Source organism: Macrobrachium rosenbergii, chromosome 17 (genome assembly GCF_040412425.1).
Source record: "Macrobrachium rosenbergii isolate ZJJX-2024 chromosome 17, ASM4041242v1, whole genome shotgun sequence".
Taxonomy (NCBI): domain Eukaryota; kingdom Metazoa; phylum Arthropoda; class Malacostraca; order Decapoda; family Palaemonidae; genus Macrobrachium; species Macrobrachium rosenbergii.
In genome coordinates, this window is record NC_089757.1 from 13,015,619 (window position 1) to 13,031,269 (window position 15,651).

Below are 15,651 nucleotides of genomic sequence, written 5' to 3' on the forward strand. Positions count from 1 at the left end.
CTTGGGCAAATGCGAGAAGAGGTGATAGCTTGCCGCACTGAATACAGAGATCAGAAAGACTGAATAACAGTTCATCTTACATGCTAAGTCTTTCCGGTCTTACAGGGAAATTAGTGAGTTTCGTCGAATCTAGACAACTCTCGCACGGAAAAAGGCTCGAAAAGGCTAATGAAGTCAAATTTGCAAAACAGAATTTCTATAAAGACAAAAAAATTACCAAGAAACGTAAACAGGTTAAAAGGATGAATTCATCGCAGAAATATAAGGCAGGCAAAGGCTATGGTTCCTGAATTAACAGATTAAAATTTACAAATGAAAATTTGATTTTGCCTGTCTCGCACACATAAGTGTAGGAAAGAGAATATGTCTTTACCTCTTTATCTTTTGTATGCCTGTAGTCTCAGTCCGTATCTGTCTACAGATATATTCGCTTAGTTTTGTGTGCTATATATATATATATATATATATATATATATATATATATATATATATATATATATATATATATATATATATATATATATATATATATATATATATATATATATATATATATATATATATATATATATATATATATATATATATATATATATATATATATATATATATATATATATTATATATATATATATATATATATATATAATATATTTATATATATAAATATATATACATATATATATATATATATGTACAGTATGTATAAATGTATAAATAATACATGCATACATACTTACATATATACATTATACGATGCTTTTCGAGATCGACAGGTTCTTTACTGAAACAAGTAGTTGGGCTGAAATGACTGACGTCCTCCTCCATCTACGACGACCATACCATCTCGTCCTCAAGAAACTCTCCACTGCTAGGACCTGACTCGCCAAATACGGATACCTGCTGCTGCCCTGGACCATCGGTCGTTCTGCCTTCCAGAACCTGGCTCGTTGCTGCTACGAACCTGACTACGAAGTCTGACGCCATCCATACGTCAACTCGCCAGTAATTAAAAACAAACAAAAACAAAGGAGGCAACAAATTAACTAACACCTCCCACCTAACAGAAAAAAAAGACCAATAAAATTTTTTTTTAGAATTCCCCAATGCTTCGCCAGCCAAAACAGAACCAACTGGCAAGGTAAGTACGATTCTGAGATCGACAGGTTCTTTACTGAAACAAGTAGTTGGGCTGAAATGACTGACGTCCTCCTCCATCTGACGACCATGCAGGCAACCATGTCCTCGAAACTCTCCACTGCTAGGACCACTCGCAAAGTCGCAGGTACGGATACCTGCTGCCCTGGACCATCGGTCGTTTCTTCAGAATTTCTTGTATGACCTGACTGACGAAGTCTGACGCCATCCATCAGACGTCAACTCGCCAGTAATTAAAAACAAACAAAAACAAAGGGAGCAACAATTCCACGAACAATCGACAAACGATCCCAATGCGAGTCAGATATTTATTTCTACCAATTAACTGGTTGGAACTAAGTACTTCTGTAACTGGGGTCTCTACTGGGCAGGCTGTCGCCTCACGGAAGGTATGACCTTTGTGGGTCAATTGAACGAAATGATATAAATTGACTCACTGATATAAATTGACTCACTGATGGGTCAGGAAGTTAGGTAAAATTTGCTGGTATATTAGGCATCAGCCCGCCCAGAAAAAAGCTCAGATACGTAAGTGTTTAGGTTCCAGCTTCCTCTATGATCTTTGTGGGTCAATTGGTAGCATTTTGCTTGTCATTTGAGGGACTGGGGTTCGGATCCTGATGTGAGTCAGAAATTTATTTTTATGAATATGTGATTATGTTTTCATTAGTTCCATATATATATATATATATATATATATATATATATATATATATATATATATATATAAATATCCATACATATGTATTGCTACGTCTCCACCTTAGATACTTAGTTTGATTCTGGGCTGCAACGGATGATCACAGGAAGTTCTTTACATTACCCAGAAAACTACCATGTTTGGCTAAAATCTGACTGGTTCAAGGAGATCCGTAGAAAATTCAATCAAAAGGAAAAATACTGGCTTAGGGCCTTCTTCATGAGAGGAAAGATTGCGTACACACAAAGGGGTTCTCTTAATTAATTATATTCACATAACACACGCAGATCAGAAGAATGAGGAATTGCGGGGCAAGTAATAACAAGGTCCTGCTAAATGAATGGATCCTACACAAGATAAATATCCTCCACCGATGATGTCTTCACGCAAGGAACATCGCAGAGGGGTAGAGTAGGGGGTGGCATAAGGCCACTGCACATGGGAGAGAGCCGAAGAGTTGGTTCCACAGCCAAGGCCGATCTGCAATGAGATGCAAGATGATTACTTGCATGAAACAATGACGAACTCAAAGGGAACTGAGGGAACACACGGATGGTGCCAAGTAACTCAGCTACAATCACTAAATACACAATTACGTTAACACTAGACACTTCAACACGAGTTTACTTAGGGTATTCACACATTGTAACAGCAAATAAATCAGGCAGAGAAATTGCAGGATCATGACTGACTAAAAGAAACCTTATTCCGGTACATTTCCTTCGTCAGGATGACGGTGTCCTCGTCCGATAGGGCATCGGCGGTGGAGGGAGAAAATGAAGGGGATGCCAATTACAAAAGGTACTAGCTCGAGGACGAGCACGTGGAGGGAGTACAAGGGACAGGCAAGAAGGGAAAGGACAGTAAGTGACCTCGGTTAATTTCTGGGAGCTTCTCAGTCACTTCTCAGTCTCTCAGAGCGAACTGCCGGTCCGTGGCCCTTATGTAGCTTTGGAGGATTACACCTGGGCATCCTGGTAGGTGGCATTGCAGTCAATGCCCACTCTGTTTTCTATAGGGTCATGCATGTGGGGTCAAGCTTCCCAGGTGTCATGGCGGCCAGGCACATGTTCAGCTGCTATGGGCAGGGCGCTTTTCTTTTTCCTCCTTTGCTGGTTGTCCGCCTCCAGCAGGGATTTGCATCTTCGAAGGCTGCACCTAAGGATAAGGATCTTTGGCAGTCACTTTGGACAGAGGAAGGATTAAGGGCTTACCCATTTAGAGAAGGAGGGAGAGAATTGGTGAAGGGGCGAAGGATACCCACTGTTCTTTTATTTAAAAATGAATAAAATGAGTTTTATTCTTATATCTCTTACATTAGTATTATTTAAGGCTGGTGAGGTTGCTTGGAAGGAAGGTTCCTTCGTTGCAATGTATATATATATATATATATATATATATATATATATATATATATATATATATATATATATATATATATATATATATATATGTGTGTGTGTGTGTGTGTGTCTTTTCACTCTCAGAAAATCAGGACTAGCTGTATTTAGAGCCTGATGTCAGTTAGTTAGGAATGTTTAAAGTTAGCGATATTTGCTTGAAAGTAAAATTGCTAAACATATATATATATATATATATATATATATATATATATATATATATATATATATATATATAATTTATATATATATATATATATTTATATATAAGTATATATGCATATCATATATATAAATAGTTAGCGAGTTTACTTTCAAGTAAATATCGCTAACTTTAAACATTCCTAACTAACTGACACATCAGGCTCTAAAAACAGCTAGTCCTGATTTTCTGAGACTGAATAGAATAAACATCTTTTTCAAAGAAATGCCACTGAAACGGGTAACACGACGTGCTTTACCTACCCCATGCTTATAGAGAACAAGAAGAAAAGAAATAAGTAAAAAACTTGGGTTTATGCTTGAGGAAGCTATAGACCCTTTCCTCTAAGGATTTGACAATTCTGTAACTCAAATTCTGATTAACTTCATATGATTCGGCCATCACAAATTGTTCACCCGATGAAATGTGTGTGACTTTATGCATATTTTCTTGGTCTCTCCGTCAATGGGTCACAATGACGCCCTGAGAGCCAATGGAGTGAGTGGGTGCTTCCTCGGGTCCGCTCCCAGACGTGCCACATACCTTGAGGTGGTGCCAGCAGCTACAGTGAGCTTGTGACTCATCTGAACGAAGAGCCCCATTCTGTGTTGACTGTAAATAAGGTCCTTACTCGCCAAATGCGAACGTTTACTGCGATGCCATTGACTGATTCAGGAATGTACACCAGCGTTAAATTATACCGAAAAAGAAGTTGTGGCGGATTTGGAACACTGAGGATGTAACCTCATTGATGAACAGTTACTGAATGACTGATCTATATAAAGAAGAGTGTTTTGACAGGAAAATCTCTCTCTCTCTCTCTCTCTCTCTCTCTCTCTCTCTCTCTCTCTCTCTCTCTCCTTGTTATTAGTAGAACCGAAAGGTGGCACCAATGACGTAGCAATGTCGTCATGGCATGTGCCACCCCAGCCGTGAATGTGCCTCTGTGAGTTGCAGTGCCAAAGTGGGAGCATACTTAAAACAAACATCCCGAGTTCTAGACGATCAGTTGAGCCTGATTCCGCCACAGGGCACCGAGGATTTCATTTGCGGCCGTTCAGTCACAGAAAATTGCGTGAAATACTCCCAGAGGAAATTGTCCAGACAATAGATAATGCCCCTCGTCAGCTCAGTGCTTGGGGATTTGGCTGAAGGATTCAGCCTCCCCATCACGAGGAGAGGCCTCTTTTCCCAGGACGATTTCTTCCAGGGCTTCCAGAAGGATTACAGCAACGCCGTAGAGGACGTGCTGAACCGGTGGGGGTCGAGAGCGTCCAAGGCAGATCGGTTCGCTTCCTACAAACGCCTCCGGGAGAGAGATGACTCTGACGATAGCAAGGCCGCGACCATTTCTGAAACGGAAGATGCCTATGTGGTAAGTGGAACCTAGTAGCACTATGTAAGACTTTCGTATATCATCAGTTTAGATTTGAGTACCTTGTAGTTAGTTGACTGAAGTAGATCATAGCTAACACCGTCCCCCCAAAACTTACTCCATTTAGAGGAAAAAGAGAATGCACACACACGTATATATATGCACACACACATATATACATGTGTGTATATGCATATATATATATATATATATATATACGTATGTATATACAAATACATATGAAATTTTTATCACACCGGGATTTATATACAATCATGAAGCTACAAATGTCGTTTAATATCCAATTCACGCTACTTCGGGAATATTCCTGATGGGAAGTTATCACCGAAGGGGAATTATAAGTGATAAATGAATCGGTACCGCCGGGTCTCGATCCCTCAGTGGTTAGATCGTCGACAAGAGTTGTAGTAGGATACAGTGTCGAGGGATCGAGACCCGGGGGTACCGATCCATTTATCACTTATGATTCCACTTCGGTGATAATTCCCCATTGGGGGAGTTCTTCGTTGGTCGAATCGGCTAGCACTCTGCTAGGCTCGAGTTCGAGTCTCCGGCCGGCCAATGAAGAATTAGAGGAATTTATTTCTGGTGATAGAAATTCATTTCTCGGTATAATGTGGTTCGGATTCCACAATAGGCTGTAGGTCCCGTTGCTAGGTAACCCATTGGTTCTTAGCCACGTAAAATAAGTCTAATCCTTCGGGCCAGCCCTCTCTAGGAGAGCTGTTAATCAGCTCAGTGGTCTGGTTAAACTAGGGTATACTTAATTTTTTCCCCATTGGGGATATTCCAGAAGTAGCGTGAATTGGATATTAAAAGACATTTGTAGCTTCAGGATTATATATATATAAATAGTTGTGTGTGTATATATATATATATATATATATATATATATATATATATATATATATATATATATATATATATATATATATATATATATGTGTGTGTGTGTGTATACATATATATGTATATATATATAACTAATTATGAACCCCAGTTATCTTACTGCATATGTCAACACCACATGTACAAATGTACCTGTGTTAGGATACCAAATGATTTGTCGTTTCTCACTGTAGAATTACATAAATTTGCAAATTACTCAAAATTAATTTGAATTGCTAAAAGTGGTTAACAGACAAATTAGAGTAACGTTTCATTTTTCTTTTTCTATCAGCGAATTCATTTTTCACTAATAAAAAAAGTTAGAATTAGAAGACAAAACCATGAATCGTAATTCAAGTTTGATTTCAATTTAAAGGAGGACACGTAATTTGATCTCCCGCTTTGGATCAAAAGATACCAGGTTCACATTTATTTTACATTTCTTACTATGGTGTGATTGATTGATTGATTTAATTCCATATGCTAGAGGTAAAATATTTGAAGATAAATTTACTTCGGCTTTAGTTTCAGGAAGCATCTTTTTGTGTCCGTGAATAGATTGCCAAAGGTTACAATGACTTTATTCAATGACCTGGGTTGTCGTTAAATAGACGAAAATATTCATATTCTCTTTTTATAGTTTTCACACAGGAGTATTCTGTTCTGCTGAATCTTAGTTTGAAAGTCAGTGGCCTTGTACGCTTGTTTCATATTAATAATAATAATAATAATAATAAAGCGGGGACGTGCGGCCACTGTTCATGTTCCTTTGAATTAGAGCGAAAACCTAACTTCCTCGTTAGCTAGGAATTTGTTGTTCACTAGCCTTTGTCGTGGAATGACCACTATAGAATGCCTGACGCTGTTGGCGCACAAGCTCCTGTGACTATCTCTCCGTGAATAAGTTAGTGGGGCTAACAGCCTCATCCCTTAAACAGAAACTTGCACTAGGACTTGAAAGTCTGGGAGGTGCAGCGATGGCTCACATTGGGACCAGTGAAGCCAACAAAAGTACGAAAAACAAAAAAGAATAAAATAAGAGGACTGGATTAAAGAACTGCAGTGTAATCAAAGAGACATTACTTAAAGATTCGGCACTGAAGGCGGTGTCTCAGGCACGTGTTTTCTGGCATCTTTTACCACCTTCCCGCCAAAATTTACACAAAGTAGCCAACATTGCCTGCAAAATGCAAGTCACGTCTTTTAGTGTTTGTGTTGAATAATCCTATGAAGTCTGCTAAAAGATGCCTGAAATCATATCGTTGTGACGTTGCCTCGGTCAAAAGGAAAAATGGCTTGAGCCCCTTGTCCATTCGATGATAACAATTCGAATAGTTTTCTGTGTGGCATTTGGCAGCCATTCTTACATCTTGGTGAAGCAGATATCAAAAATGCCAGTGTACAAAAGAGAAGCTTGCAAGGCTCACAAACTACCACTCATTAGAGCATAAAGGTACTGTAAAAGGTACAAAGTTTTAAGTCTTCATCTGTCACAAGCAAAGGCAGTGAATCTCCTACAAACGATTGAAAAGAATTTGAAACCCATACATTCACAATATCAGTGACTTCAAATAGGCAAAAGGCTTCAGCTTATTCTTATATCTATGGACAAATGTGAACTCCTTTACAACTGTATGCCATGAACTTGATTTATCCACAATCATAATTATGACACAATATCGACTCTTTTGTATTGCTTTGAAGGTATTTTCACTAAATCCATAATCAACCGAAGTTTAATTGGACACATGAAAGTGAGTTGTCTCGTTGATTGCCCAAAGTGAGAAAAGTAGGTTGGGGAGTATAAGGAGCAAAAGAGATGGAGGAGTAGGAGAAAGAAGATGAGGAAGCACGGTGGGGGAGTGTTGGGATGAGATAAGAAAGAAGGTGTAAGAAGAAGGGAAATAGGAAGCAGGAGGGGACAAAAGTAAGGAGGAAGAGGGAAGAGGTGGGGAACTATTTTGAAAAGAACAAAGCAGAAAAGGAAGAGAAGAACCAACTGTCACTATTTCAAGACCAGATAAGTCACTTGTTTTCCCAGGACACTGAGCCGCTGAGGTTTCTTGTAAGGTCTGACCATATTTACCACAAGAGTTTGTTCCACAAGAGGAGAATAGCAACATCAGTGTTTTGTCCCTCTAAGGAAGAAGATAACATCAGTGGTTTGATCCTTTTAAGAGAAGAGTAATGACATCAGCAGTTTTTTTTATCTTAAGAAAGGAGTAATGGCGTGAGTAGTTTGTTCCTTTTAAAAAAAGACTAACGCGTCAGTGACTTTTTTCTTCTATGGATAGAGTAACAACCTCAGTGTTTTGCTCCTCTTAAGAGATTTATTCCTTTTAATGAGACACAAGAGACGTCAGTGATTTTTTCCTTATAAGAAAATAAAGACATCATTAGAGGGTTGCGATAATGTCAGTGGTTAATTCCTTTTATGAAAACGTACCAGTGTCAGGTATTTATTTCTTATTGCAAAGAGAGTATGATGTCAGTTAAGTGTTCCTTTCAGGAACAAGGAAACAACATCACTAACCTAACCTTGTTTGTTCCTTTTGATAAGAAAGCGAGATGACAGTGATTTGTTCCACTGAAGAAGTGATTTGCTCTTTTTAAAAAGAGTGATGACAAAAGTAGTTTGTTCCTTCTAAAGGGAGCATGTGAAGTGTTCCTTTTAAAGAGAAAAGACCATCAGTGATTAGCAACTTTTTCCATAAGAGTCATTTTTTCTTTATTTGAGAAGGGGTGAACGATGTCTTTGATTCGTTCCTTTTGATTCGTTCCTTGGCTTCATGCTTTCAAAGAGTGGTAATGCCAGTAATCTATTCCTTTTAAGAAGTGAGTAATGACATCAGTTCATTTTAAAAAAGGAGCGATTTGCTCCTTTCCAGATTAGAGCATGAACTCTAGAAAGCTGTTCCATTAAATCTTTGGTCAGTCCAACAGAATCGATTAACACAGCGTCCCACAGAACATTTTCCGGAATCTTGCACCCAAGCTCTGTTCTAAGCAGCCAGCAGTTTTAATAGTTTTATCTTCGGTGGCGAAAACAGAATTCTCACATGCTTTTGCTAATGTGACATCACCCTTATGTATTTTGCACTTGGATAACTAAATATTGGCTGTTTAATGCAAAGTTGACACCAAGAAGTTGAACGAAGCCAAAATAGTGTTCATATGATTGACTGACTGGTTTCTGTAGGTTGGTTATCAACGCTGGAAAATAATCATTTGCCATTCATGGATTAAAATCCTGAATACACTATGAATAATTCCATGCTTTACAGCCCAGAAATTCGTTATAATTTATAGTAAATCATGCCTTTTGGAAAAAAACCTGTTTCCTAGTTAACTCCAAGTACGTTATTAGCTTTATACACAACGTCTTCTACAATAACCCGGTAGAAAAGATAATTGCCTCCTCTTCTCGGCTCTTGGATAGGTAACATTCTCTCTAGTTTCCAAGACTGGAACATTACACCTAAAAGTGCCATAGGAACAAGGAGTTGGTGGGAGAGCTGACCCGTTATCTCTGTTATTTATTGATTGCTGCCAGACTCCCACGAAAGCTGCAAAGTATCCCCAACCATTTTCATAATATTAAGGAATAAGTCATTATAATGCAGCAGAACTTGTCTAAATGGATAATTTAAAATAACGCAATGGCAGCTATCAGCCAGTTCTGCATATGCTGGTACCCAATAGAAGTTTACTTATTGGCCTCAACACTTTAGCATGAACATCCACTCTAATGGGTACTTGAGATAAAAATCTAACGATAAAAGTTCACTCTACACATTACTATAAATAATAAAGTATTTCTTTACACAATGATTAAATCCTGTTTCAGTACCATTAAAATGGCATAAACCTCTGCAGTGGAAACTGAGCAGCATCTCTTTACATTTAACATTAGGAAACATCACCCAAGAACCAACACCTGCATCAGATTAGGAGCCATCTGTGTTTTATTACGTTGAGTTCTTCTGCTCCTAAGATGCTAACCATTAAAGCCATAATAGGAGAAAAAAACCTAATTTTCAGTTGATCATAAAAAAAGAAACTGAAAATCCGAAATTCCTTTCTAGGTTAGGATTCCATTCGAGCCATATTGTCTCTTGTAAAATTCAATTAGACTCGGTATTTCACAAGGCATCCCCCTTATTTTCATTCCTCTTTAAACCGGGTTTAGGATAGACAGGTGTCAAAAATTATACTTTAGCTGTGGTTTTTCCTCAGTTTATATTTATATAAAATGTAGATAAACATTCCACCTGACCTGTGAAACATATAAATCTTCGCCATTCACCTGACAAGCATTTGTTGGATAGAAAATTATTATTTTACATCAACCATATGACATTAACTGAAAGTCTCTAAGTTGTCCTATAAAAGATAGAAACAATTAAATAAAACAAGGCAAAAAAATGGAGAAACAATAACAATATTCCTAAGCCAATAAAAAACGAAACGAGCTGAGTAAAGCAGAGCAAAAGTTACGACAAGGAAAGGTTCAATAAGTATAATCTCTCCACATAGAGGGAATTTTAGTGATTATCTGTTCCTTTGATCTTTAATCGCTTGTATAAATAAAATTTTGCTTATTCAAAGGCAAGCAAGCCTGTGATCAAATAATGTCCCTCATGTAAGGGGACATACAAAGTGTTAAGTTATAAACAATCTTAACTCAAAGGATTGTCCTTTATATAAGCTGCTCCCTCGATTAGAAAACCTTGGGCTTGTGGCATTCTGCTTTTCCAACTAGGGTTGCAGCTTGGTTGATAATCATCACTGTAGAATATTCTTAGTATAAGGCAAAAAGGATTCACAAAAAACAAGACCAACTAGCATCGAAGACTGTCCTTAATATGAGACAAACTTTTAAGGTGATTCATGAAGAAAATAAGTTTAGCATCGAAGAATTAATTATCTTGATATAAACCAAAATAAGAAAATGAATAATGAAAGAATAAGGCTAGCATGGAACAGTATCCTAAGTTTAAACAAAATAAACAAAACAATATGAAAAACTATGACACGACATGTGTTGCCAAGAATTTCTGAGAGTGAATTCATTTCTGCTTGTTTTCCTTCGTCTCGCAACTTTTTTTATAAGCAACTGGCAGCACCTCGTTTATTCCTTCTCTCACAAGACTTTTCGTTCCTGCTGTTGCTCCTTGTTATAGTTACAGCCTTTAAAATGTACTCGTACAGCTCGGTAGAAGATGTGGAAATTAGAGAAAGGTAACGTTAAAGGTGGACAGAGAGGTTGTAAGAGGCCAAAAAGACGGTGCTAAAACCTTTGGCGTTGTCTGTTCTCTGTGTTTATTATACTATTTAGATCATCGTGTTAAAGTGAGTGAACATGATTTTTAGTGTATATAAGTCTTTAATGGAAACCACTCTGATACGAAGACATACAATGAGCATAAATAGCCAGATTAACAAATAAATAAATATATATATGCATATATACTGTATATATAAGGGCAATTGTGTTTTTTATATATGTATGTATATCCATTTCCTCTAACAGGGGGTGACAAGAGAAAATAACGCAACAGACAAAGACACACTCATACCTCAGCTGCTGAGTAGTGGATGAACCCGTTGTGCAGCAAACTTCCACCACATTAGCTGCTCCTTAGTAGCACACTGAGCCCCCTGCACACACGATGCTATTTACCTCCATCATACATGCACTCTTCCACTTCCTGTATATTTAGCCTTCCCATACCAGTGTCTCTGACATGACATCTGTCCAACACCTACAGTAAGTCCTATCCTCCTCCCATGTCCTAAGATTTGCACATTATACATTTTTTTCATTAGTACTTCATTCCTCCCACGCGACCAGACTATCTGAAAACAATCTGATCCGTCCTTTCACCTACGCTAACTTTTTTACCTCTTCTGCACATCTCATCTCTCACCCTCTTCATTCTACTAATAGCGCGTCTGTACATCAACCTCTTTTTTATTACGAGTCAATATCTACATTCACCATTTCACTTCCCTAAAGGAAAGGAGACTCAACGAACTGTTCATGCATTCCCACTACATGCAGAAATTTCTTGAAGATCAAAGATCAAATACAAAGATAGAATCCAGCAACTGAAAGGAAAACGTTCTATTTAAGAACTCTACCTACGAAGATTATAATTCTTTACCATGTATGTATATATATATATATATATATATATATATATATATATATATATATATATATATATATATATATATATATATATATATATATATATACAGTATATTTATATGTATATATAGATGTGTATATATAAATATATATTAAATATATGTGTATATATATATATATATATATATATATATATATGTATATCTATATACTGTATAATATATGCATGTATGTATGTGTGTGTGTGTGATTTAAAGAGGTCTATTACAAGTTCTTAAACACTGATTTTGGGATGAGATGGCATTTCCCAGTAGATGATCACAGGAGCTCATGTTCTAACAGCGATCATTTTGAGTGACCATACCTGCAAGTACTAACGAGACTAATGTTACTGAACTCCTCTGATTAAAACCAGTGGTCAGAAGATAATGGCAACTGATATTATGTACAATAAATCACGTTAAATATGTTTATATTCCTTGTGTTTCTGACTAATGATGTAATTATGATTTCGTTGGTATTTATTTAAGGAAATGTTTCACCATTAATGTCAATCGTTAAGCTAAGATACAAAGTAATAAACATCAGTAATTTATATAACGTTCGTTATTGTTTCAAATATTTTAATTAATCTTTCACTCTGTCTCTCTTGTACGTTTAAAAGATATTTTAGCACTCTATCTGTCTGTCTATCTCTCTGTCTATCTATCTATCTTACAAAAAGGGTTCAAGCACTAGCGACTAGATAAGGAGCAGCACACTTTTTTCCCCTTGTAAAATGTTTTGTAAATAGTTCGTTTCACTCTCCGAACAGATCGTCATTGACATGAGCGACTTTGCCAACGGCCAAATAACAGTGCAGACCGTTCAGTGTTCAGCTGTCGTCGAAGGTAAATATGGAGACAGGACCTACAAGAGAAGCTTCCCCTTGCCAAGTAACACAGTCATTGACGGGGTGAAAGCTGACCTCTCAGACGACAATATCCTCACTGTTACCGCTCCTAGGAAGGTGAGCTCACGTTCGCTGGTAGAATTATTTCAAGAATATTAGTATCTAGGCATGTTTTTATGTATGAAATTTCATCACTCGCGATGTGCGATGAAAATAGACTGAAAATATCAAAATGAAACTGAAGTAAAAGTATGCTTCCCAAAGAGCTTTCGTGTACTGGCTGCATGCACATCCTCAGAAGGTGTGTATACAGCAAATAAAGGATAATGCTTGGCAAGCATTCTTTTACTTCAAGCTCATTTCTGCATGTGGATACACTATATATGTATATGTAGAGGCATGATTGCTTTGCTGAAGCTCTTTAAATGACTCTGGTTAGAAGTATATGTGAGTGCATTGATAGAGCCTTGAACGTCTTATAAATAATTAGAAGAAAAAGGAAATCTTCTTTATAGTAAAAGCAGACAAGAAAATGGTGATCTAGTATGATTTTGGAAAACAGATTAAGATTTAATGTCATTTTTTCCCTAAGCTTGTAAGGATAGTAACTGACTGTGTTATTACATGTTATGATTATAAGCCTGTTATTCTTAGATTTTAATCGTGAGTTTTCCTGTGTACATCAGGGTAGAGCTGTCGCCATCGGCACCTCTGGCTCCACAGGAAGCGCATCCACTGGGACTTCCCAGGCAAGCGCTTCGTCCATTGAAGCTCAGATTATTCCCACAGAATGTCAAAGTTCTCTTTCATCCTCCTGTACAACCACAAAGGGAAGGACGATTCCAATGACCCTCGAGGGAGAATCAGCTGCTGCCTCCACTGCAGCACAGGTTGTCAAAAACGAGGCCCTATCTACAGAACGCAGGTCCTCCCAAAGCAGGATCATCCCTCTCAACATAGAAGGCGAGGCAAGCTCTACCACATCTGCGACAATCACTACAGAAACCGCCAAGGAGGTCTCTGAGAGAATTATTCCAACAACTGTTCAAGAACAGCAAGGATACAGGACCGTGACGTCGTCATACCAGAACAGGATACTCCCCATCAATAAGCGGGGGAGGTTCTTCCAGGACGCTGCTTTTGAGAACGTTTGGAGAGACTTCGAGACCGCCATCGACGAACTAGTAGCTCGAAGGGGCTCGCGCGCTGGAATGGAGGATGACCGGGATCGATTCCAATCTTACAGAAACCTCCGTGATATAGTTCAGCAAGATGATAACCAGGCAGCGACTGTCTCCAAAGAGAACAATGAATGTAAGGTAAGAGAGGTTACGTTGCTTGTGCCTCAACTAATATCAGTTCCTTTCGAGTTTCCTTCTTTTCAGCGGCTGCGTCTCAACATGGCCCTCAAAATTAAATTACTAAAAGCAATTGAAAATAATCCTTAAGGTAAGGGAGGTTATATTACATTTACTTCAGCCAGTATCATTTCCTTCCAGTTTTTCCAATTTCTTAGAGTAGCAGCAGTAATAGTCGTAGCGACAGTAGATAATAATCAAAATAGTATCAAAGTAGTATTTTAAAACATTATTTAATCAAAAATGCTTCGGGTTCTTCGTTATCTTCGGAACTCTGTTCATTGCAGATTAAGATATGTTAGGATAAATGGATGTTCCTCAGACGGTCCGATTCTCTTTAAAGTTGGCTATATCTTTATGAACATATAACCTATGTTTCCCTTTAAAAAGCAAATCTGCTTAATAGGCAAACATATTAACCCAGTGACAGCACAAGTTTTCTTTTAGAGAAGAAGTTGAAAGGAAACCATATTGTGAAAACTCAGCCTGTCCAAAAAAAAAGAGAGCTAATTATCAAGTTTCATTTCCAGAATATACACAGAGTCTAATCTTCTCTTCCTAGATTGTCGTGGACGTCAAAGATTTTGTAGATGGCCACCTTGACGTGAAAGCAATCGAGGGCGAGGTCATCGTATCAGGAAAGAAAGGACACTACACCTTCGAGAGGCGCTTCACGGTCGCTGGTCTCAAGCAGCCCGACAAAGTGACGGCGGCAATATCTGCCGACGGCATCCTTACCATAACTGCTCCTCTGTTTTAGACTGCAAAACCGAGGCCCCTCGCTGGAGTCCTTACCATCACAGCTTCTCTGAAAATGTATTAAAAACTAAAGACCATTACAAAAGATGAATGAGGCCGAAAAATCAGTATTCAGCTGGGAGGTGCTCTACAATCATAGCTCTACTATAAAGGAACTCCAGTGCCGAGGGCCTTTGCAAAACTGAAGGATGCCTAAAAAGTCCATTTCAGCTGATATTTCAACATACCGGTTCCTCAGTAAAGAAAAAAGGAGAGCCCTTGCAAAACCACAAAACTCCCAGAAAGTTAGCGTCGGTCAACATTCTGGTTCCACCATAAAGGAACTTCATAGTTAAAGGCCTTCACTGACTGGGAATAACTTTTGTAAATTCAGTATCGACGTGGTCCTCAAAACATCAAAACATAGCACCACTGCAAATGAACCTCAACGATGAAGGCCACTGTAAGAACCAAAGATGCCAAATGATAGCATGACAATCGATATCAATGGAAATTCCATAGCTTACGACCTTTGCAAAACTGAAGTATCCTCTGTAAAAGAAATTTTTAAAACTGAAGACCCTTTCAAAACCGGACAAATCTACTTCTATCAATTAAAATTCTTTAATTCGTGCCTGTATTTTCGAGGGCTTGCTCATCTTTCATTGCGAACTGATTTTGACAAGGAAGACTTTTGACCAAGTCCGCAGAATTCTCATGGAATCCATTCGTGCTGAAAAATTCCGTTGCAGACGATCTCAGTAG

The 15,651-nt window shown here is 37.9% G+C and overlaps 1 protein-coding gene across 1 annotated transcript in view; it reads left to right on the plus strand.

Annotated features, from left to right (window-relative positions):
- Window positions 1-3,988: 3,988 nt before the first annotated feature.
- LOC136847743 (uncharacterized) overlaps window positions 3,989-15,651 on the plus strand; it is a 12,151-nt gene continuing 488 nt past the window's right edge. The window contains exons 1-4 of the mRNA XM_067119612.1: window positions 3,989-4,835; window positions 12,713-12,907; window positions 13,477-14,109; window positions 14,711-15,651. The exon at window positions 14,711-15,651 is cut by the window's right edge and continues 488 nt beyond it. Coding sequence (XP_066975713.1) covers window positions 4,575-4,835; window positions 12,713-12,907; window positions 13,477-14,109; window positions 14,711-14,908 — 1,287 coding nt within the window. The 5' untranslated portion in view covers window positions 3,989-4,574 and the 3' untranslated portion in view covers window positions 14,909-15,651. The remainder of the gene's footprint in view (window positions 4,836-12,712; window positions 12,908-13,476; window positions 14,110-14,710) is intronic.